This window comes from Chiloscyllium plagiosum, chromosome 3 (genome assembly GCF_004010195.1).
Source record: "Chiloscyllium plagiosum isolate BGI_BamShark_2017 chromosome 3, ASM401019v2, whole genome shotgun sequence".
Lineage (NCBI taxonomy): Eukaryota > Metazoa > Chordata > Chondrichthyes > Orectolobiformes > Hemiscylliidae > Chiloscyllium > Chiloscyllium plagiosum.
The window spans coordinates 64,161,528-64,184,004 of record NC_057712.1 but is presented as its reverse complement, the minus strand read 5'-3'; the positions used below and the strand labels follow the sequence as shown (position 1 = coordinate 64,184,004).

Here is a 22,477-nt window from a genome sequence, read left to right as displayed (position 1 = left end):
ACCTCAACCTGTCCACCCCCCTCCCCCACTCCAACCTCTCACCCTCAACGCGCAGCCCTCCACTCCCTCTGCTCCAATCCTGATCTCACCATCAAGCCAGCGTATAAAGGGGGCACAGTGGTAGTCTGGCGCACTGACCTCTACACCGCTGACGTCAGACGCCAACTCGAAGACACCTCCTCCTACCGCCCCCTTGACCATGACTCCACCTCCCATCACCAAACCATCATCTCCCAGACCATACAGAACCTCATCACCTCAGGAGACCTCCCACCCACAGCTTCCAACCTCATAGTCTGGGAACCCCGCACTGCCTGGCTCTACCTTCTTTCCAAGATCCACAAGCCTGACCACCCTGGCCGACCCATTGTCTCAGCATGCTCCTGCCCCACTGAACTCCTTTCTATCTACCTCGACACTATCCTATCCCCCCTAGTCCAAGAACTCCCCACACCCTCCTCTCATTCATCTCTCCACTCTGCAGGCACTCTGCCTCTATTCCTGAAGGGCTTTTGCCAGAAACGTTGATTTCCCGGGTCCTCGGATGCTGCCTGAACTGCTGTGCTTTTCCAGCACCACTAATCTAGAATCTGGTTTCCAGTATCTGCAGTCCTGGTTTTTACCTTAAAATGCATCTGATCCATTAAAATCCAACAGAGAAGGTAGGTTTCCATCCTTACTCCCTTTGGCTGATAATTAACTCCCGACCCACAGAAATACAGTCAAGTCTTTACTACCCTCTGAAATAGCCCATCACTTAATTGAATCACAAAAGCTACAAAGAATTACAAATAATAAAGCCAGTTAGACTACCTCGCACTGACTACAGGCACCAGATTCAGACATAACAAACGGACACCAAGTTAATCAAACAGTATCCTCATTAAAATACAAAGATCTGAGTCAATGTTTTGACAGCTGTCCCACATATCTGTCAAACAATGTCATTAGATACGTTGGCTATTCATAATGCCAGCAACAGGACAGACCTACAGGAGATTGGTGACACTATGGTATAAATTAGTTTTTAAGCCTGCATCCTATGTTGTTTCATGGACTGGGTCAAAAACAAAGAATCTATTTATTCCCTCTCTCCAATGGTAAATCAGTATATCTTCACATTGAACACCAATTGGAAGGAGCACAGAGTAGCACAAGCACAAAATATACTCTGGGTGTAGAACTTCAATGTCCATCACCAACATTGACTCATTCTTGTTAATCCCTCAAGGATGTTTCTGCTGTATTGGGTCAGCAGCTACTCAAAGGTTCTGTACAGGCTAATTGGCATGCCAGCACTTCACATAGAATTGACTTTTGGTTTTGGACCAAGCCTTCTGGAAATAACAGTCTTTCTTTACATTTAAGATACTCTCCACTGCGTTGAGTGGCAATACTTTCCCTCTAAGCTGTGTGTGTCTCTGCGGGTCTGTGCATGGTGATCGATCTGCTGGTACTGATCATGGCACTGGCTTCCAATTCTGGAAGTTGCTGCTAGGCTTGGACCTTAAAGATCTATGCAGCCGAATAAAAAATTAGAGCAAAAGCTGGTGTCGTGTTGAATGGCATAGATTTAGAACAGATTTACCAGCTCAAAATTGGATTCCTAAGAGTTGTTTAACTTTTGGTAAATAATGCTTTCCTGATTTCACTCCTAAATTTAAGACTGTGCCCTTGTTCTGGATTACCCCAGAAATACTCAATTTGCTTCATTCACATTGTTTCTGCTACTCCCTCAAAATTTGCTTTACAAATAATTCTAGCATCATTGTGCATTCTGCCTCTATCTTCTTTTCAGAACATTACCAAAAATCCAACTGCAGCATAACAGTGTTCAACCACAATTTGTAACCTCTTGACCTAGCACATTCCTCACTGCACCATTACCAGCAAGTCAGAGGATCAACCCTGGTTCAAAGAAGAGTGCAGAAGGACATGCCAGGAGCAGCACCAGACATCTTAAAAACATAAGATGGCAATTTCATGAAACTGGAATTAACTTGAGTCTAAAGATTCATAATTGAACTCAAATGGTAACTCTGCTTCAGTTGGCTCAGTTATCTGGATCCTTGGTTTCAATGCAGTGTAACACTAACAGCATGGCTTCAATTCCCATACTGGCTGACATTAATATGAAGGTCTCTTTTTCTCAGCCTCTCCCCTCACAGAAGACTCTCAGGTTCAATCACCATTAGTCAGGTCTCTCTAATGAGAAAATCAGCTCTATGGCCTGCTAGGACTACGGCCATGTTACATGACATGTCAAGATGACAGTGTAGTGAGATGTGAATTAACTCAGCCAGAGAGCTGAACAAGCTTTTGAGTTGTCTGCCCTCTGTGACACATATGCTCAAATTGTGGAGTTGTGTCATTTCATGTTCCATTTACCTGTTAGCTGATATTTGAATTTTATCAATTTTAGTTTGCTTGTCGCAGTAAAAGTCTTGTTTGTTATTTTTGTTGAATCTTTTGGGAAATTAATCTCCTCCAAAAAAATTATTTTTCTCTATGGGGGCCTAAAGCAACTTTTGGACACGATTGCTGTGGTGCCATCTTGTAGAGGGAATATGGCAAGACCTTTCTTCTAAAATACCTGAACAACAAAGTAAATTTCTGCTGAAGTTAGAAGCAATGTTTTCTCCTGGCTTCTTTTTGCAGCCTTCCTCAGTTCCTTGGCATTTTTTGGAATATATTAATGGATCTCTAGATCCACTTCTTTTCCTGAAATTTAAAAATCTTGCATGCTTTTTGTTACTCAATTTTTTTGTTAGTTAATAGTGGTATTTCTCTTTTACTTCTATTTAATATTTTATTCTATGGCTGACCTTGCACAGGGATAATTTTTAAAATTTCATTTCATCTTTCTTCTATACCTTTCTCCCCAGGGTTTATTTCCACTTTTTTGATTCATTCGCAGGAATGTGGGTGTTGCTGGTTGGGTTAACATTTATTGTCCATTCCTAATTGCTTCTGAACTAGATGGTTTGTCACAGCCTTTTTAGAAGAAAGTGAGGACTGCAGATGCTAGAGATCAGAGCTGAAAATGGATTGCTGGAAAAGCGCAGCAGGTCAGGCAGCATCCAAGGAGCAGGAGAATCGACGTTTCGGGCATGAGCCGTTCTTCAGGAATGAGGAGAGTCTCCTCATTCCTGAAAGAAATTGGGCTCGGAACCTTTTACTTTTTACCCTTATGTCTATCTCATGAAAAGGAGAATTAATTCGTGTTTTTTTAATGCAGTATTATCAGGCTATGAAATGATGCACCACAAGAAAAGAAATACTGGAGGCAGAATACCCAATGAAACCAGAATTATTGTAAAATAAAATTTAAAGAAGTAGCAGAAACAACATGTGAGTGAGGCAATCCATAATAAAGGAGTCAAAGTCTTAAATTTAGGAGCCAAATCAGGAAGAATTTATTCAAAGTAGTCTAACGTTTTAATTCTATATAACCAATTCAAAGTTGGAGTAGGAATAATGGTTTTTATTAAGCTTTATGTACATGAAGAAGCAGGAATTTAAGTACCATCAATTTGCACAATTGAATTGTGGATTGTAAGCTTCCACTGATGCATCCCACTAGGTAGCTCAATAGTTAGCATTGAAGGCTTGATTCTAGTCTTGGGTAACTGTTTATGTGGAGTTTGCACATTCTCCTCATGTCTGCATGGATTTCTGCAGGTGTTCCGGTTTCCTCCCACAGTTCAAAGATGTGAAGGCTAAGTGAGTTGACCATGATAAATTGCTCATATTGTCCAAGCAAGTTAGGTAGATTAGCCATCATAAATTTGGGGTTATGGGGATAGGGTGGGGAAAAGAGAGGGGGAGTGGAGGTGAATCTGGGTGGTTCTTCAAAGGATCAGTGCAGAATCTATGGGCCAAATGGCCTCTTTCTTTACTGTAGGGATTCCTTGATTCTATTGCCAAAGCCATGCTGAACTGAAAGCCTCTGTCTGTACTACAAAATGCATTGATTAAGTTATAGTTAATTATCAGTTTTGTATTTCTATTCCAGCTAGTCAGTAATTTCATTTGGCTTATTCAAAATGTTAAGTTTTCTTCTGTAACGTTTTTCAATTAACTTTGGGCATTTTACCAAAATCTGTACAGAAGACATTTATTCAGATAACTGCAACAAAATATACAACTTTGAGCTCCATATCTCAGGAATGATGTACTGGCCCGAGAGTATATTCAGAGGAGGTTCACAAGAATGGTCCCAGGAATGAAATGCTTAACGTATGAGGAATGTTTGAGGACTCTGAGTCTATACTCGGAATTTAGAAGGATGTGCGGGGGGATCTAATCGAAACTTACAGAATACTGAATGGTCTGGACAGAGTGGATATTGGAAAGATGTTTCAATTGCTAGGAGGGACTAAGGCAAAACCTTAGAATAAAGGGAAGACTTTTTAGAATGGAGATAAGGAGAAACTTCAATCAATCTGTAGAATTCACTGGCACAGAAGGCTGCGGAAGCCTGGTCATTGAGTTGATTTAAGACGGAAATAGATAGGTTATTGAGTATCAAGGGGATCAAGGGTTAAGGGGAGAAAGCTGGAGAATGAGGTTGAGAAACGTATCAGCCATGATTGAATGGTGGAGCAGACTCGATGGGCTGAATGGCCTAATTTATGCTCCTATGTCTTATGGTCTAAAAGAATGAGATGACCTTCTTTCTTCTATAACTTGATAACTTCAACAAAAAAAGACAAAAGAATGAGACAAGGCTTTCTTTTGTCTGTAATTTGTAAACCAACTACTCTAGAAAGTGTTTTGGGAATTATAAATCAGATAGCAATCAATTTTGGCTTATGGGAACAATCTTGAAACTGAACAAATGACTCACCAAACATGGTTACTATTTTTAGACACAAACTACTCACCTGATCTTTAACACTGTCTCCTGTAAACATGTACTTTACATGGTATAGAAAATCACAAATAGGGTCCATATAGCTCAGATGCTGTGTGTTTTGGTCTACATTCTGTAACATCTCATAAAATGCAATTCCAATCTGCAAGAGATAAGTATTAAATTTAACTGTTTTTATCAGGTATAAATAAATTCATTCACTATATTCAATGTAACATTCTGCTTCAGCTAAAAAAAAACCGTACACACAAGGGACATTTAAAAATTCTGATCATATTTTGATGAATATCTTTACCAAAGTCTGGGGTAGTCAAGGAAGCTGGAAGAACACAGCAAGCCAGGCAGCATCAGGAGGTGGAGAAGTCAATGTTTCGGGTGTAATCCTTCTTCAGGACTCTTTATCAAAGTCTCATCTTTTATCAAGTATACAATCTCTGTATTCAAACCTAGTCTATCCTTTTTTATTCTATCTTCACTGATAAAGATAATGAGATAATTACAGTAGTTTGTAGCAAAATGCCATATAGAACGATATTTAAAAAGCATTGCAGCAGAATACATTGTCAAGAGATCGAATTTGATCAAACTGCCATTCGAAAGTGATTTGAAAAAAATGGAGGGTAAGACCATTATTTATCAGAGTGGTGCTTTCTCCCAGTTGAGCAGCTTGCCAATTCTTCATGAAGAATGTAACAAAGTCTGAAATACCTTTTTAATGGTGGGAAGTTGATGCTAGAAGTATATTTAAATAAAGAGGTCACTGAAAGCTATGAAATATACAAGAAACACAGAGAATTGTCTCAACATCCCAATGACATTGCAATCTGTAGCACCAAGCATAGTAGTGTGACATTGATGTCCAAAATGAAAAAAGGCATTGCATATTTTTGTTAACACACAGGAGAAAAAAAAAGAGAAAAAACATACTTGAGAGCTTAATTATTAGAATAGTAATGGACTCAGATGGATGTCTCATCCATAGCTAAATAAAGTAATGATGGATTCTATTAAATTGAAAGACGTGGACTGGTTAGACCAAAGGGTCTGTTTCCATGCTGTCTGACTATGATTCTATAACACTTTGCAAGCTGCGAGGATTCATGGTAGGTCAGAGGATTGGTAAACTTCAAGAAAACAAAATAGCTTAAACGATAATAAAAAGAGGCAGAAAAAATAAGAAAGATGGTTCGCAGTATAAAAAGAAAGTTTAAGAGTTTCTGCAAGTACTTGAATAGGAAAAGTCTAACTAATGCTGTTGCATATCCTCGAGAATGCGACTGGGAAATTGATAACGATAATAAAGAAATGGCACAAACTTTGAACAGGTGTTTTGCATCCATTTTCCATTAAACATGAAGAGCTGTTAGAGATGAACTGAAAATAATCACCAGGAAAAAGGTTCAGGAAAAACAGAAAAGTAGCAAACTCCGTGGTGTCAAGGGATGTGATTGTGCTGATACATGAATCACAAGTAGCTAGTATGTGAATACAGCAAGTGATTAGGAAGACAAATGGATATCTGGAATTTAGTGTAAGAGAAATGGAATATAAAAGGAAGGGAAGTTTAACTACAGCCGAACAGGGTGTTGACAAGACCAGATTTGAAGTATTCAGTACAAATTCAGTCATTCCTACGATGAAGGGCTTACCTTGTAATCAAAAAGGTTGAACATTATATATAAATATTGGAGGGAAATGAGAGACAATCTTATTGAAACTTAAGATCTTGAAGGGACTGGGTTAGGGTTGCTATCCACTCGAAGTTTACCCTTCGCTTTTTGATGCGGGGGACATGGGGCGGAAAAGAAGAGGGACTAAAACAAAGGGATATACGTAGGAATAAGAGATTTACCTTTTAAGACAGTTTTCTTTTCTAACCTGGCAGTGGGTAATTAGAATGTAAAATTCTCTTCCCAGAAAGTAACCAGATCAACTATCACCCTATTAAATGGTGGAGCAGGCTTAGGGGATAAAAGGTCTATTTTGTTTCCAAATCCTATGTCCAGGTTCCTATGAAAGGATCGGACTGGCAACCATGGCAGCATGCAACATGAAATGTCCTCGGATTTTGAGAAGATTTGTGGCTCAGGTTGAGGTTCTGGATGCAAGTTTGCTCGCTGAGCTGTAAGGTTCGTTTCCAGCTCAGCAAGCAAACCTACATCCATGAAGTGTCCTTTAAGAAGTTATCATTGAGATTCAAAAGAAAGAGTTGGTGGTTACAGAGTCAACATTGAGGACCGTGATGGCAACTCCTTGCTGACCACTGTATACTATTATGCATTTGCCTCTGCTGAGCTCATCCTGCAGGTGAGGCAACACAAACCCAGGGTTGGTGGTTGAGGTATCTAAGATGTTGAATGCTAGGCACAATTCAAACAAGTCATTGCTCGACAAGTCATTTTGCAACTTTACGAAGATGTTAATAATGAGAACTTTGCAGGACGGAGTGTGTCATTTCATTTTAGATGTTGAAGTCCATCTGGTTTCAATCCTCTACGATTTTTCTGCAGCTGTTTAGTACAATTCAGTGGCTTGCTCGTCAATTGAGGCTAGTTAAGGATAAAGTATATCGTTGTGGATCAGTCGTCACAAAGACCAAAACAGATTAGGCCAGATTTCCTTCCCCAAAGATCATTTGCGAATCTGATGCATTTATATGAGCAGTAGGAGAAATCAAGGGTTACGAGAAAAGGGTAGGAAAGGGGACGTGAGTAACATTGGATCAGCCATTATCCTGTTGAGTAGCTAAGCAGAGTTCAGGGGTCAAATGGCCTACTTCAGTTCCTTATTTCTTACCACCTTATAACTGATGATCATTTCAAGGCCCTCTTACTGAGACGAGCTTTCAATTCCAGGTTTTTATTAGGCGAATTTAAATTCCACCGGTCATTATGGGATTTAAACCAGTGTTGCCAGGGCATTAGCCTGGTCCTCTGAATTGCTAGTTAAATGACCACAGTGCCACTATCTCCCAATGGCATGTTTCATTTTTAATTCTAATTCTTGGTAAGACTTTAGTCTGCACAAATTCAAACTGAGAAATGCCAAACTAATTTTCTATAATTATGCTCTGCGGTTGGTTGTCACAAAGTACAAGTTAACATTTGAAATTCACACTAAAATTTCTCTCACACACAAAGCACTGACCTCAAGCATACATCGGGTCCTTTCTTGCTGGAATCGTTGTAGAAAAGGACCAACAAGATGATAAATGTACAACAACTGGAATTCAGTCTTCACCAATGGCTTTAGTACTTCTGAGAGAAATCTGAGGAAGACAATCAATTTGTTATTTTTCATAATATATTCTAATTTCTAACCTTTTTACTCTGCTTTGGTTTCAATTATAAGTTTGTTTTGTGAATAGATGATAAACATAAAAATAATGCCTTTGTTCAGCAGTCAGATCCAGATTTATGCATTCAGTTAATCACTTGGGGGCTCTAACAAATGTGTCTGTCCTTGGTGACTAACTGTTCAATTTTCCTAGAATGAATGATTGAAAAGTTCCAGCGAAACTGCAAAGCAAATTCCATCATTCCCCGACAGGCAGCATGTAATTATTTAAATAGATGATGATATTCTAGTTTTCTCTTTGAAAAAAAATCATCTATAATATTGACTTATTCACTTGATCATGCATTTCAAAACTATTAAAACTGTTTATGAAATACTTACCTGAAAAGTTTCAGTTATTTAATATCTATTAAAATAAAAAAAACTATAAAGTAATATGCAATCATGAACACTGACCTATATAGTTCAAATTCAGCTGAATTCTCAGAAGAAATTAGATTAAGGAAAACCGCTGGCTCAGTTTTAGGTTGAAAAAAAAAGGACACATGAGGATAAAAGACAATTACTTGAATTTATTTCCAAAGAGCTCTAAACAGCTAAACTACAATACATCAGGTCAGTGCTACACAGGTTTTATGGTTCCTCTATTTCTGAATAACTGTGTGTTCTAGCATTGTTTATATATGCCACATATCCCTGTTACAACATCCATAAGAACATTATGGCACACCTAATTGTCATTAATGCCAGTACTTTTAACGCTCACTTCCAATATCCTCCAAAGTTCAAGTAATCAAATTATGCAGCAGATTTATTATGAAACAAAATATAGTATTTTATCGACAATTTGTTATTCAAACAATGGTTCTCAAATTTTAGTAACAACTGCTTTAGATTTAACAAAAATTGTCCTTTTTAGTTAGTGAATCAACAGTAGTTTAATCAATGGGATCCATATTCAATTAGGAGAAAGTGAGGACTGCAGATGCTGGAGATCAGAGCTGAAAAATGTGTTGCTGGAAAAGCACAGCAGGTCAGGCAGCATCCAAGGAGCAGGAGAATCGATATTTCGGGCATAAGCCCTTCTTCATTTTTCAGTACCATATTCAATTAGTTAAGTTTAAAAAGATTAAATTAACAAAACTAATGCTTTAACCTTCATGACCCAACAGATTTCAATAGATACATAATAATGACTTTTTCCTGAACTCCAGGTGACAAATTAGCAGGCATTTAGACTAATACACAATGATTCATTACAAGAATAAAGCATTATTGTTTATGCTGATGTCAAGATTATTTTGCTGGACACAAACATCAAACGTAGTACCCCCTTGTACCCAATCTATTCATATTTTAGATAACCATTGTATCACAACAATATACATACTGGATGTTGTTTAAGATTCAGATTACTTTCCCCCAAGACTTGTCAAGCTCTTTTCTTACTGGTATCCACCTTTCATAATTCTATAATATACTGCAACAAGTCTGCATTGAATTCTCATCCAAATGCACCTAATTCCCTATTCCACTAATCTGGCAACAACCCAAGCTATAGCTTGTCAAGCAGCATCAAGTATTCATTGGCCTTAACCTGGACATCAATCTACCTTATCTTTGTTTATTGAAATCCCTTTTTCCAAATTCCATCAACTCCTTGAACGTCAAGGTCTCTAACTTTGGCACACCCCCTATTTTCTCTTTGGATCCTACGATTAAGTGCTCCAAAGCCAACAAGATTACCTCAGTCTGCAATTGTCCAAACCAAACACATCATTCCATTAAATGTTCTTGTTCATTGGGAAAAGCTTCCTATCCTCAACCTCATCCAGGATGAGCACATTGATGTCCCGAGATTCACTGTTATCATTATTGAGAACTTTCTCTGTTTAACAAGTAATCTCTCTCTACCACATTACATGTTCTACCATTTGTTTCTCCAAACTGTAGAAATTCTGTCATTTATCGGAGACTGTTCTCAAACATAGATCATAGAACATTACAGCCCAGTACAGGCCCAGCCTGTGGAACCAGTCTGAAGCCTATCTATCCTTCATTATTCCGTTTTCAACTGCATGTTTATCCAATGATCATTTAAATGCCTTTTTAAGTTGGTGAGTCTACTACTGTTGCAGGCAGGGCGTTCCACACCCCTACTACTCTCCCCGTAAAGAAACTACCTCTGACATCTGTCCTATATCTATCCCCCCCCTTGATTTAAAGCTATGCCCCCACATGCTAACCAACACCATCTGAGGAAAAAGGCTCTCACTATCCACCCAATCGAATCCTCTGACTATCTTATATGTCTCAATTAAGTCACCTCTCAACCTTCTTCTCTAATGAAAACAGCCTTAAGTCCTTCAGCCTTTCCTCATAAAACCATCCCTCCATACCAGGCAACATCCAGGTAAATCATGTCTAAACCCCTTCCAAAGCTTCCATATCTTTCCTATAGTGCAGTGACCAGAACTGTATGCAATACTCCAAGTGCAGCTGCACCAGAATTTTGTACAGCTGTAACGTGACCTCATGGATCAGAAAGTCAGTCCCTCTACCAATAAAAGCTAACACACTGTATGCCTTCTTAACAACTCTATCAACCTGGGTGGCAACTTTCAGGGATCTATGTATATGGACACCAAGATCTCACTGCTAATCTACACTGCCAAGACTCTTACCATTAGCCCAGTACGAAGTTATGAAGTCGAAGGTATGTACTGTACCTTTAAGAGCGTATGCTGTTCTGAACTGAGATTACAAGCACCTGTGTGTTTGATTAGATGGCAGTCCCAGAGTGTATCAGAAAAGTGAAAATATGTAACATTCGGCTGTGAAATGGACCTGCTATGGTTACGGTTTTGACAACAATTTGAAATTAACCACTTAAAATTATGTCCCAGGATGTTAAAACCCAATCGAGTTTGAATTTATTGTTTTGCCAACATCAAACCAATAAGACGATCTGATGTAGAGGATATAAAAATGCAGACACTTTGAAAATTGCAGAGCTCGTAACTGCCATTGAGAGAGACCCAAGAAAATAGGTAACACTTTCTATCAAAAGGTACCTTTTCATATGAAACATATTTGCAGTAAAAAGACAGACGACGACCCAGGGAGATCTTCAACCAGAAGACACTGAAGATGACAACTGCTGTGCGGTTTTGAAATTAAGTCAATGTAATTTTATTAAGTGTCTTATTGTCGTAGAGTTGGAGGCAGGTAATAAGCAGTTAAGAGTGGGGGGCGCTTCAAGTTGTGAATTATTGTTGTTTAATGTTCACTTTTAGAGTTAAAGAATAAATTGATGTTATTTTCTTTAAATAGTAAAATTTGGGAGTTCTCTGTCACTCATATTTTAATAGATCATGAGGTGAGGTGAGCTTTTCTGGGTGTGTGGTTTAATTAACAGAAGAGTTCAGCTGCTGTTCGTAACAGTACCTGTTGGAGATAGGTAGCAGGAATGAACCGGAGTTGTATGAATAAGATTAGATTAGATTACTTACAGTGTGGAAACAGGTCCAACAAGTCCACAAAGACCCTCCGAACAGCAACCCACCCAGATCCACTCCCCTTCATTACCCCTTCACCTAACTCTGCGGGCAAACTAGCATGGTCAATTCACCTAACCTGCACATTTTTGGACTGTGGGAGGAAACCCTCACAGACAGGGGGAAATGTGTGAACTCCACATAGACAGTTGCCTGAGGCAGGAACTGAACCCAGGTCTCTGGCACTGAGAGGCAGCAGTGCTAACCACTGTGCCACCCCAATAAGGGAGAAATGAAGAATTACAGTCTGGGTTAGAACGTCATTTAAAATGTACAAAACCAGAAATCACTGGAGAAACTCAGCCGGTCTGGCAACATCCGTGGAGAGAAAGCAGGGTTAACATTTCTGGCCCAGAGACCCTTCTTCAGAACACAATAGGTGGAGATAGAGCTGTGAGAGAGAGAGAGAGAGAGAGAGAGAGAGAGAGAGAGAGAGAGAGACACAGACAGAGAGAGAGAGAGAGACAGACAGACAGAGTTGGGCAGGCAAAGGAATGGGTAATGGTCAGACTGGGAGAATGAATAGTTAATGGGGATCATCAGTAGCTGAGAATGGGTTGGTTGTGGGGAAGGTACTCAGCCCCTAGAATTATTAAACTCTATGCAGAGTTCTGAAGGCTGCATTGTCCCTAAGCAGGAATGTACCAATATGCTCATGTGGTTCTTCCTTTTCTCAACACAGTGGAACATTGTTGATCAAACTTGTGCCTGAAAAATGCATAAAAGGGAAAGAAACCGGTGTGCCTTGGACTGAAAGCTTGGGAGCACCGCTGAACATAATTAAGGAAAAGGGCATAATGGTCTTGTCTTTCGTTTTGTGCGTCAGTTTGAGCAAACTACACATTCAGCATGGGGATTAATAGATTAGCTGATCTTTCTTTATTGGTAAAATGGTATCTGCTGTTCTTTGTGGCCTGTTTAGAAGGCAAAGATCAGACCCCATAGAAAATAATTATTGTAATTAAGTTTTGGAGACAAAGAGACTTCAAATTTGAAAGGTATTTAAAGGAAATTTTTGAAGTGTTTGACTGACCTCGTACAGTAAACATGATTGATGTATTAAGATCACGAAAAATAGGAGACCATCATGTGGCCTGGTGAGTCGGTTCTGCCATTTAACATGGTTATGACTGATCTTGGGCTTTAACCCTTCCTTCTACACTGCGTCCCCCTCCCTTGATTCCCTGAAGGCCCAAACACTGGCTATCCCAGACTTCAATGCATTCAATGATGGAATATCCAGAGTGCTCTAGGGTTGATAATTTATTAAAAATAAATGTGGAAATTTCTACTAAAATCCAGAAGTTGGATCAACAAGAAACAATGTAGCATGGAATGCAGCAATTTAATCTGGCTTCAGATGTGATACAATTCTTGTTTTCATCATGCAAACTGGTCTGCTCAATTTCACACTTGAACGCAGGAGATTAATGATATTTTCATCAGAGAACAGGATTAAGTGGAGCTCAGGAATCACGATGAATCCATTAATCAGATTTATACAATATTTTCCTATCAACTCACTTATCCAATGTGATGAGCCAGGGTGTAGAATTATAGGCATATGAACTGGAAACAAGATACTGCAGGCCCACTAGGGGGTTTTATGAAAGCCTGCAAAACATGAGACTTGATGGCATACAAGTAACAATGCTTTTCTCTTGGGAAGGATAAAACAATGGGTTAACATTCGATCCAAAAGCAAGTGTTTTAAGACTTCCTTTGTGGCTATAAATACAAAATATTTTAGTATGACTTGACTAGATGCAAAACTTCCTCACAGCCCTGTGCATTTTTGGTCTTGCGATCTAAAGTCAGTATTTCACACATCAGGGGACCTGATGACGGAGCTGAAAAAAGTAGCATAAAAATAGCTCTTGCACAAAAATATCAGCATTGAAATAATTGCAAAGAGACACAAAGAAAGATTTGAACACCATCACTGCGTACGCTTCATTTCAGTGTCAGAGAAGAATTTAAAAAAAGATTACAACACTGAAGACAGCGACATAACTCATTTCTGAATATTATTTCCTTTTTATTTGTGGCAAGTAGTTGGTTAGGATACATGTCTTTGAAATTTTAAAAAGACTGTTTCCAGTTTGACAAGAAACAGGTTTGTGAAAATTACTATTTAAAAAAAGAGAAAGCTTGTTACTATTTCAGTAAGGGTAAATAAACATCCACCAGTCCAGCAAAGCTTTATGCACTTTGAGGGACAGCACTGTAATACACAAGATGTTTCTTCTATAAATCACTAGGTCCCCATGTACAATTATTGCATGTGGAGCATGCACAGAATACTTTCAAGAAATTCATTTTGTTTTGACTATTACTATACTTCTGATCAATTCTTGTTTTAAGAGGCATGAGCCTGATGCAATACATAGGTCACCCCTGGTTTCAGTAGGTTCAATTCCTGCGTACGTTTATCAGTTGATACGTATGGAAAACAATACAGCATAAAATGTATGTTTGTAAGTACAATCAAACGTGTGCATGTTGGATCCTTAAAATTAATCTTAATAAGGAATCTCGTTCTTGCGCAAGAGTTGGTAGTGGATTGCAAGAAAAGTAATTTGTGGAATGTCTTCAAGATGGCTTTTTGGATCACTTGCGGTGGAGCCCACTATGGAATAGGCAATACTGGATTTAGTGTTGTGCAATGAGGCAGACTTGATAAGAGAGTTTAAGGTGAAGGAACTCTTAGGAGGCAGTGATCATAATTTGATTGAATTTACCCTGCATTTTGAGAGGGAGAAGACAGAATCAGAGGCAACAGTATTACAGCTGAATAAAGGCAACTACAGAGGCATGAGGCAGGAGCTAGGTAGAATCGACAGGGAGAAGAGCAGAGTAGGAAAGACAGTGGAAGAGCATTGGCAGGAGCTTCTGAGTGTAATTCTGAAGACACAGCAGAGATTCATCCAGAGGAAAAAGTACAAGGAGGATGAGGCAACCATGGCTGACTAGGAAAGTCAGGAATAGCATAGAAACAAAAGAGAAAGCATGTGATGTGGCGTTGGGCAGTGGGAAACCAGAGGATTGGAAAACTTACAAAGTCGAACAGTGAGCAATGAAAAAGAAATAAGGAGTGAGAAGATTAAATATGTGGGTAATCTAGCCAGTAACATAAAAGACTAAGAGTTTCTTTAGATATATATAATATATAAAAGGGCAAAAGAGGGGCAAAAGTGCACAGTTTGGCCACTGAAAAATTATGCTGGAGAGACATTAGTTTGGAACAAGGAAATGGCAGAGGAACTGAATAGTTACTCTGCATCAGTCTTCACTATGGAAGACACGAGCAATATCCCAAAAATTCAAGAGAGTGAGGCAAAGCTGAGAATGGTGGCCATCACCAAGGAGAAGGTGCTAGAAAACTGAATGGCCCGAGGATGGATTTATTCACCTGAATCAGATGGACTACAGCTCAGAGTTCTCAGGGAGATAGCTGAAGAGATAATGGAAGCATTAGTGGTGATCTTTTAGGCATTGCAAGAATCAGACAGGGTCCCAGAGGATTGGAAAATCACTAACATGTCACCCCTATTTAAAAATGGAGCAAGGCAAAAGACAGAAAATTCCAGACCGATCAGCATAACCTCGGTCATGGGTAAGATCCTAAAATCTGCTATGAAGGATGAGTTTTTGAATACTTGGAAGTGTAGTGTATGGTAAAACTGGGCAAAGTCAGCTTGGTTTCATCAAAGGGAGATCATGCCTGACAAATCTGTAGAATTCTTTGGGGACTTAACGAGCAGGTTAGACCAAAGACAGCCAATGGATGTTATCTATCCGGACTTCAAGAAGGCCTTTGACAAGGTGCCACACAGGAGGCTACTGAGTAAGATAAGGGCCCATGGTGTCAAAGTTGAAACTTTATTGCTGGAACAGCACAGCAGGTCAGGCAGCATCCAGGGAACAGGAGATTCGACGTTTCGGGCACAGGCCCTTCATTCCTGAAGAAGGGCCTGTGCCCGAAACGTCGAATCTCCTGTTCCCTGGATGCTGCCTGACCTGCTGTGCTGTTCCAGCAATAAAGTTTCAACTTTGATCTCCAGCATCTGCAGACCTCACTTTCTCCCATGGTGTCAAAGGCAAAGTGTTAACATGGATAGAAATTTGGCTGCCTGGCAGAAAGCAGAGAGTGGGGAGAAAAGGATCCTTCTCAGGGTGGCAGCCGGTGACAAGTGGTGTTCTGTAAGGTTCAGTGTTGGGGCCACAACTTTTCACTTTATACATTGAAAATCTAGATGAAGGAACTGACGGCATTCTGGCTAAGTTTGCAGACAATACAAAGATCGGTAAAGGGACAGGTAGCATTGAGGTGGTGGGAAGGCTGAAGAAGGATTTGGACAGATTAGGACAGTGGGCAAAGAAATGGCAGATGGAGTACAATGAGGGAAAAAGTGTGAGGTCATGCATTTTGGTAGTAAGAATAGAGGGATGGACTATTTCCTAAATGGGGAGAAAATTCAAAAGTCTGAAATGCTAAGAGAGTTGGGAGACCAGGATTATTCTTGAAAGTTGCCACCCAGGTTGACAGGGTTATTAAGAAGGCATACAATGTTTTAGCTTTTGTGAATAGAGGGATCAAGTTCTGGAACCATGAGGTTATGCTACAGCTATACAAAACTCTTGTGCGGCCGCACTTGGAGTATTGTGTACAGTTCTGGTCACTGCATTATAAGAAGGATGTGGAAGCTTTGGGTGCAGAGGAGATTTACTAGGATGTTGCCTGGTATGGAGGGAAGGTCTTATGAGGAAAAGCTGAGGGACTTGAGGCTGTTTTTGTTAGAGAGAGGATAGTTGAGAGGTGACTTAATAGAGACATATAAGATAATCAGAGGGTTAGATAGGGTGGATAGGGAGAGCCTTTTTCCAAGTATGGTGACGGCGAGCACGAGGGGGCATAGCTTTAAATTGAGGGGTGATAGATATAGGACAGATGTCAAAGGTAGTTTCTTTACTCGAGAGTAGTAAGGGTATGGAATGCTTTGCCTGCAACGGTAGTAGATTCGCCAACTTTAAGTACATTTAAGTCGTCATTGGACAAGCATATGGACGTACATGGAATAGTGTAGGTTAGATGGGCTTCAGATTGATATGGCAGGTCGGCGCAACATCGAGGGCCAAAGGGCCTGCATTGTGATATAATGCTCTATGTTCTATGATTCTCTCAAGGTAAACTTGCAGTTTGAGTCAGCAGTCAGGAAGGCAAATGCAATGATGGCACTTATTTTGAGAGGAATTGAATATAAAAGCAGGGATGTATTTCGGAGGCTCTATAAGGCTATGGTCAGAACACATTTGGAGTATTGTACAGTTTTGGGCCCCATATCTTAGGGAGGATGTAATGGCCCTGGAGGAGGCTCATGAAAATGGTCTCAGGAATGAAAAGTTTAACATATGAGGAACGGTTGAGGACTCTGGGTTTATACTCGATGGAGGTTAGAAGGACAAGGGGGGACCTAATTGAAACATACAGAATACTGAATGGCCTGGACAGAGTGGATGTCGAGGAGAGCCCAGGACCCGAGGGCACAGCCTTACAGTAAAGGGAAGATCTTTTAGTACAGAGATAAGGAGAAATTTCTTCAGCCAGACAGTGGTGAATCTATGGAATTCATTGGCACAAAAGGCTTGAGGCCAGGTCATTGAGTACATTTAAGACAGAGATAAATAGGTTCGTGAGTATCAAGGGAATCAAGGGTTACAGAAAGTGTGGGAGAATAGGGTTGAGAAACTTATCAGCCATGATTGAATGGCATAGCAGACTCGAAGGGCTGAATGGCCTAATTTCTGCTCCTATGTCTTATGATCTATTTGTAAGTTAGACATTTGTAATTGTAAAGATACCAACTGTAGAAGAAAACAAGAAGAACTCAACTGCCTACAATGAGTTCTGGACCTACAAGATATTTTCAACACTGTAGTTCAATCATATTTAGAAGATTATATGAAAAGAAATAAAACAAAGCAGACTGGACATCAAAGTAATGCACTCATGAAAGTAGTATATACAAAGTTAAGACTTGACTCCACCAAAAATATTCACATTAATTGTGTAGACAGGTGTCCAAACATTGTACGTCAAGGTTACTGAATCAATAAATTGATCTAATATGCCTTTGCTAATGAACTAATGAGACATGTTCTATATTCCATTACCCCTGTGAGTCAAGTCACAAGACAATAATGTTCAGAAATGATTAAGGGAACCATTCTGTTTCATGATACCTTATTTCACCTTGTATCCATTATTTTTGATGCACCATTAGTTAGTATCCTTGTCAAACAACTACAAGTATAATTGGCAAGTATAATGTGGCAAGTATAATTATGAATTTACAAAACTGACATCATTTTCTATAGTTGCATTTGAAAAGTTAACTTCAATCAAGGAAGTGAATTTTAAGACACAGCCTACTTCAGCTGAATTCGAAAATATTCTTGCCCAACATCAATTTGAACTAAACAAACTGCTAAATCAAACAATGCTGTCAGCTACACTATATACAAGATCTACACATTTCTCACTTTGTCTTTAATTTTTTAAAAATCCCAACTTTTAGAGGGGTGTGGTTGAGTATTACATCGTGAAAGCTCAGTATCAAACCGTTACAGCATTACCGGCATACAAGTCTCCTTTGCATGGGTCTGAACACTTCGAGAGGAAGGAAGGTTTAGTGCTAGCAACTGGTCAAGAGAGCAGAAAATAAATGTCATAAATCAAGATGGACAGAACACTGGTTTCAAGCTTCTTTAAAAAAAACTGACATTTAAAAAAAAAATTGCCATATAAATACATTCAGCCTCACTAATTCTTCTGAACTCCTACATCATCATATTTAGAAAAGCTGCCCAAGGTAATTTTGTGTGACAGAAGAGGACCAGAGGGCATAAATTTCAAAATAAGGGGTTACACATTTAAGACAAAGACGAGGAGGAATTTCTTCTGAGTGCAGCGTATCTGTAGAATTCTTTACCACACAGGACTGATCGAAAGTGGTTGTCAATTGTAAACATTGCTGAGGTGGCCAGATTTTTAATCAGTAAGGGAATTAAGGGTTCTAGTAAAAAGGCAGGGAAGTGGAATGCAGGATTATCAGATCAGGCATTATCACATTGAATGCCACAGCAGACTCAAATGGGCTAAATGTCCTACATCTGTTTCCATTTTGAATGTTGTAATCATTCTTACTACTATATTACACAATAATTACCTATAGTGTGATGCATTGAAGATCATATGAAATGCCCATCATATTCTTCTGGGCTGCTTGAAAAATTCAAAATTCATACTGTTTATATCAAAAAATTAATCTTACCTTTATGATTGTTATGTAGTCAAGCAGAGGTACTCTTAATACAGCAATTAATTAGAAAGTATAGTTAATCAAAGGAAGAAGAGTCAAAACTCTTTTCAATTACTCATTATTGAGTATTTCCTGAATATTACACAAAGGGATGACGTGTCTTAACATGGAAGTAGGACTCTGACTTTCATAGAGCAAAGCTCTTTTGACAGTTCAGACATATATCCACAGATTTGCATACGACATTCCTTGAGACATTTCAAATTTTTTCTCATGTCTTAATATGATGTGCTATCTTATTTGAATATTGCAAATAACCAGATTAATTAACTCAATAATTCAGATAGCTGGGTTCCTATTCTCATTGTATAGTTGAATAGGAAGACATAGTTTTTGTTTATTAGTGACCTTGTATGTCTTGCTCTTGAAGAAGGGTTATACCCGAAATGTCGACTTCTGCACCTCCTGATGCTGCCTGGCTTGCTGTGTTCTTCCTGCCTCCTTCCTGTCTGCTTTGAATTCTAGCATCTGCAGTTTTTTTTGTCTCTAACCAAGTTTGTTCCTTACACAAACAGGCCCAACCATCAGGATCTCTTTTCCCCTCAATTAACCAATCCTTCCACAATTTTCAAATCTTTAAATGTATGCGACAACTCTCCTTTTGCTAAATTTCTGCTCTTTTCCCTCTTTTTGACTTTGCTGATGTCCTCACCTTGCACTGTAACTTCTTAATAATAAGTGTGAGGGTCCGAGCCTTCCTTTCCAATTTCAGAATTTGATAAATTCAATTAAACCTTCAAATAAAAATCTTTGGATGCCCTGTTAATTCATCTAAATTCCTGATAAACATGCTTTACATTGATTTATTTGAACTGGTACTTGCAGGTCACCCATGGAAGATGGAACTTGTAGTTCAAATGTGTTTTTTTAAAATAAAAAAGTTGCCTGCAACACTTCTCTATTCTCCAGTCTTAGATTTTATGGACTTAATTTTATATTGTGTTTGGCATCAAATTGCTACTCGCAGACCCTAATTCTTAGGACTGTTTTCCTTGTGATTACCTTTTTAAAAGCACTTAATGTGTTTTGATCAGAATACTAAAATAATCTGATCCAATTTATGCTACTCTCCTGAAAATTCTACACCTTAACATTAATTTTGAACTAGCTTGCAGAGACTTTGTATAAAACGTGTTGAATTGCTTTCCATCAGAAGTTTTCATTAGTGATGCCTTATTCAGATGTTGAATGTTGCATTATGATGTCATCCAGTACCTGTCAGGCAAGGAGGAAGTGTTTGAGCGAGGGAGTCATGGATTACTAAAGAAGTTGAATCTGTTGTCAGAGGAAGAAGGTGGCTTATGTTAGGATGAGAAGTGAAGGCTCAGTTAGGGCGCTTAAAAGTTACAAATTAGCCAGGAAAGACCTAAAGTCAGAGCTAAGAAGAGCCAGGAGGGGACATGAGAAGTCATTGGAAGCTTTTTATAGGTATGTCAGGAATAAAAGAAGGACTAGAGAAACATTAGGGCTCATCAAGGATAGTAGTGGGAAGTTGTGCATGGAGTTCAGGGAAGCACTAAATGAAAATTTTTTGTCGGTATTCACACTGGAAAAGACAATGTTGACGAGCAGAATACCAAGATACAGGCTACTGAACTAGACGGGATTGAGGTTCACAAGGAGGTGGTGTTAGCAATTCTGGAGTGTGAAAATAGTTAAGACCTGTGGGTTAGACGGGATTTATCCTAGGATTCTCTGGGAAGCCAGGGAGAAGACTGCAGAGCCTTTGGCTCACACTTTTTTTTAAAAAGTTGGGAAAGGATCCAAAATGACAAGGTGGTGTTAGCAATTCTGGAGTGTGAAAATAGTTAAGACCCGTGGGTTAGACGGGATTTATCCTAGGATTCTCTGGGAAGCCAGCGAGAAGACTGCAGAGCCTTTGGCTCACACTTTTTTTTAAAAGTTGGGAAAGGATCCAAAATGACAAAATGACATTCCCCTGAACTGATATGGATCAGTCAGCATTGGAGTCAGCCTGCAGAACCAAATTCAAACATCATTCATTCAATCTTCTGTTCTCCCAAAAGTAGACAGAAGCTTCTTTAAATTAGATATTGAGATGACCAAAACTGCATTCTGTCCCTGCTGTAAAACATGTACCCCAGCTTTCAACAAAATTCCTTTCTCTTGCAACAAGTTGGAGTTGAATCAAACTATTTTCAATGTTGGTGTCATTTCTGACGCAAAATTGAGTTTACAACCACACATCCATAATTCATTCTGTCATATCTACCTCCCTACCACCATCCAACCTGGCTTCAACTCATTTGTTGAGAATGATTGCCTATTCCCATGTTACCTCTGGACTTGACTTATGGCTATCCTCCCATATTTTACCGTCTGTAAACCTGGGGTCATCTCGTGCTCTTGTCCCATGTCCTAAGTTCAATCTATCCACTGCCGTTGTTTGATGACCAACAATGCTCATGGTTAAGCATTTGGAAGAATTTTTCCCATCTCCTCTGACTAGACTCATGATTTTGAATACATCTGTCAAATCTCCTCTCAGACTTCTTGGGGAGTAGTCTGAACTTTTCCAATATATCTATGTGACTGAAGCATCTCGTTCGCTTGTGTCTTTTTTGGGCTTATTGTAATGCGCAGATCTGGATACAGAACTCTAGCTGACACCTAATTCATGTTTCATGGAATTTTAACATTACTAATATGGACATGAGAGAAGTTAAGCATAGGAAACTGCATACTTCATGAACTGTGCTCTCAGCCTGTCAAGCCACCTTCAAAGAATTACTCACATGTACATCCAAGTCCTTGTATTTCAGCACCCTATTCAGAACTGAGCCCTTTATTTTAAACTGTTTCTCCATGTTCTTTCTATCAAAATGTATCACTTCACAATTTTCTGCATTAGATTTAATGTTTCATATTCATAAACAGAAAAACAGGCCTTTTGGTTCATCATGTTGACAATGACCAAATACCAAATCCAATTTAATTCCATTTAATCCCACTTGGTCCAAAACCAACTATGGCCTGGCACTTTAAGTGCTCATACAGATGCTTCTGAAATGTTGCGAGAGTACTGCCTCCACAACCCTCTCAGGCAGTGCATTCGATATTTTTAACAGCTGAGTGAAAAAAACCTTTCCTCAGATCTCCTCTGAACTACTGAACCAGTTAATCCTCATCTTAAATTTACACCTCTGATCTTAGACATCTGCCCTGCAGAAAAGAGAGTTTTGATAAGGTTGTGGCTCAGGTTGAGGTTCTGTATTTACGTTTGTATCCTGGTGGCTAGTTTTCTACCTGTTTGTCCAATGTAGTGTTTGTTACGACATTGTGACAAACACTACACTGGACAAACAGGCTGAAAACCAGCCACCAGGATACACGCACATCAACTA

The 22,477-nt window shown here is 39.2% G+C and overlaps 1 protein-coding gene across 3 annotated transcripts in view; it reads right to left on the bottom strand.

Annotated features, from left to right (window-relative positions):
- Window positions 1–22,477, bottom strand: part of med23 (mediator complex subunit 23) — a 121,241-nt gene that overhangs the window by 7,102 nt on the left and 91,662 nt on the right. For all 3 annotated transcript variants that reach the window (XM_043683331.1, XM_043683338.1, XM_043683342.1), the window contains 2 exons: window positions 8,024–8,144; window positions 4,887–5,018 (listed from right to left, as the gene is read on the bottom strand). In XM_043683331.1, the coding sequence (XP_043539266.1) occupies window positions 4,887–5,018; window positions 8,024–8,144 (253 nt within the window). The remainder of the gene's footprint in view (window positions 1–4,886; window positions 5,019–8,023; window positions 8,145–22,477) is intronic.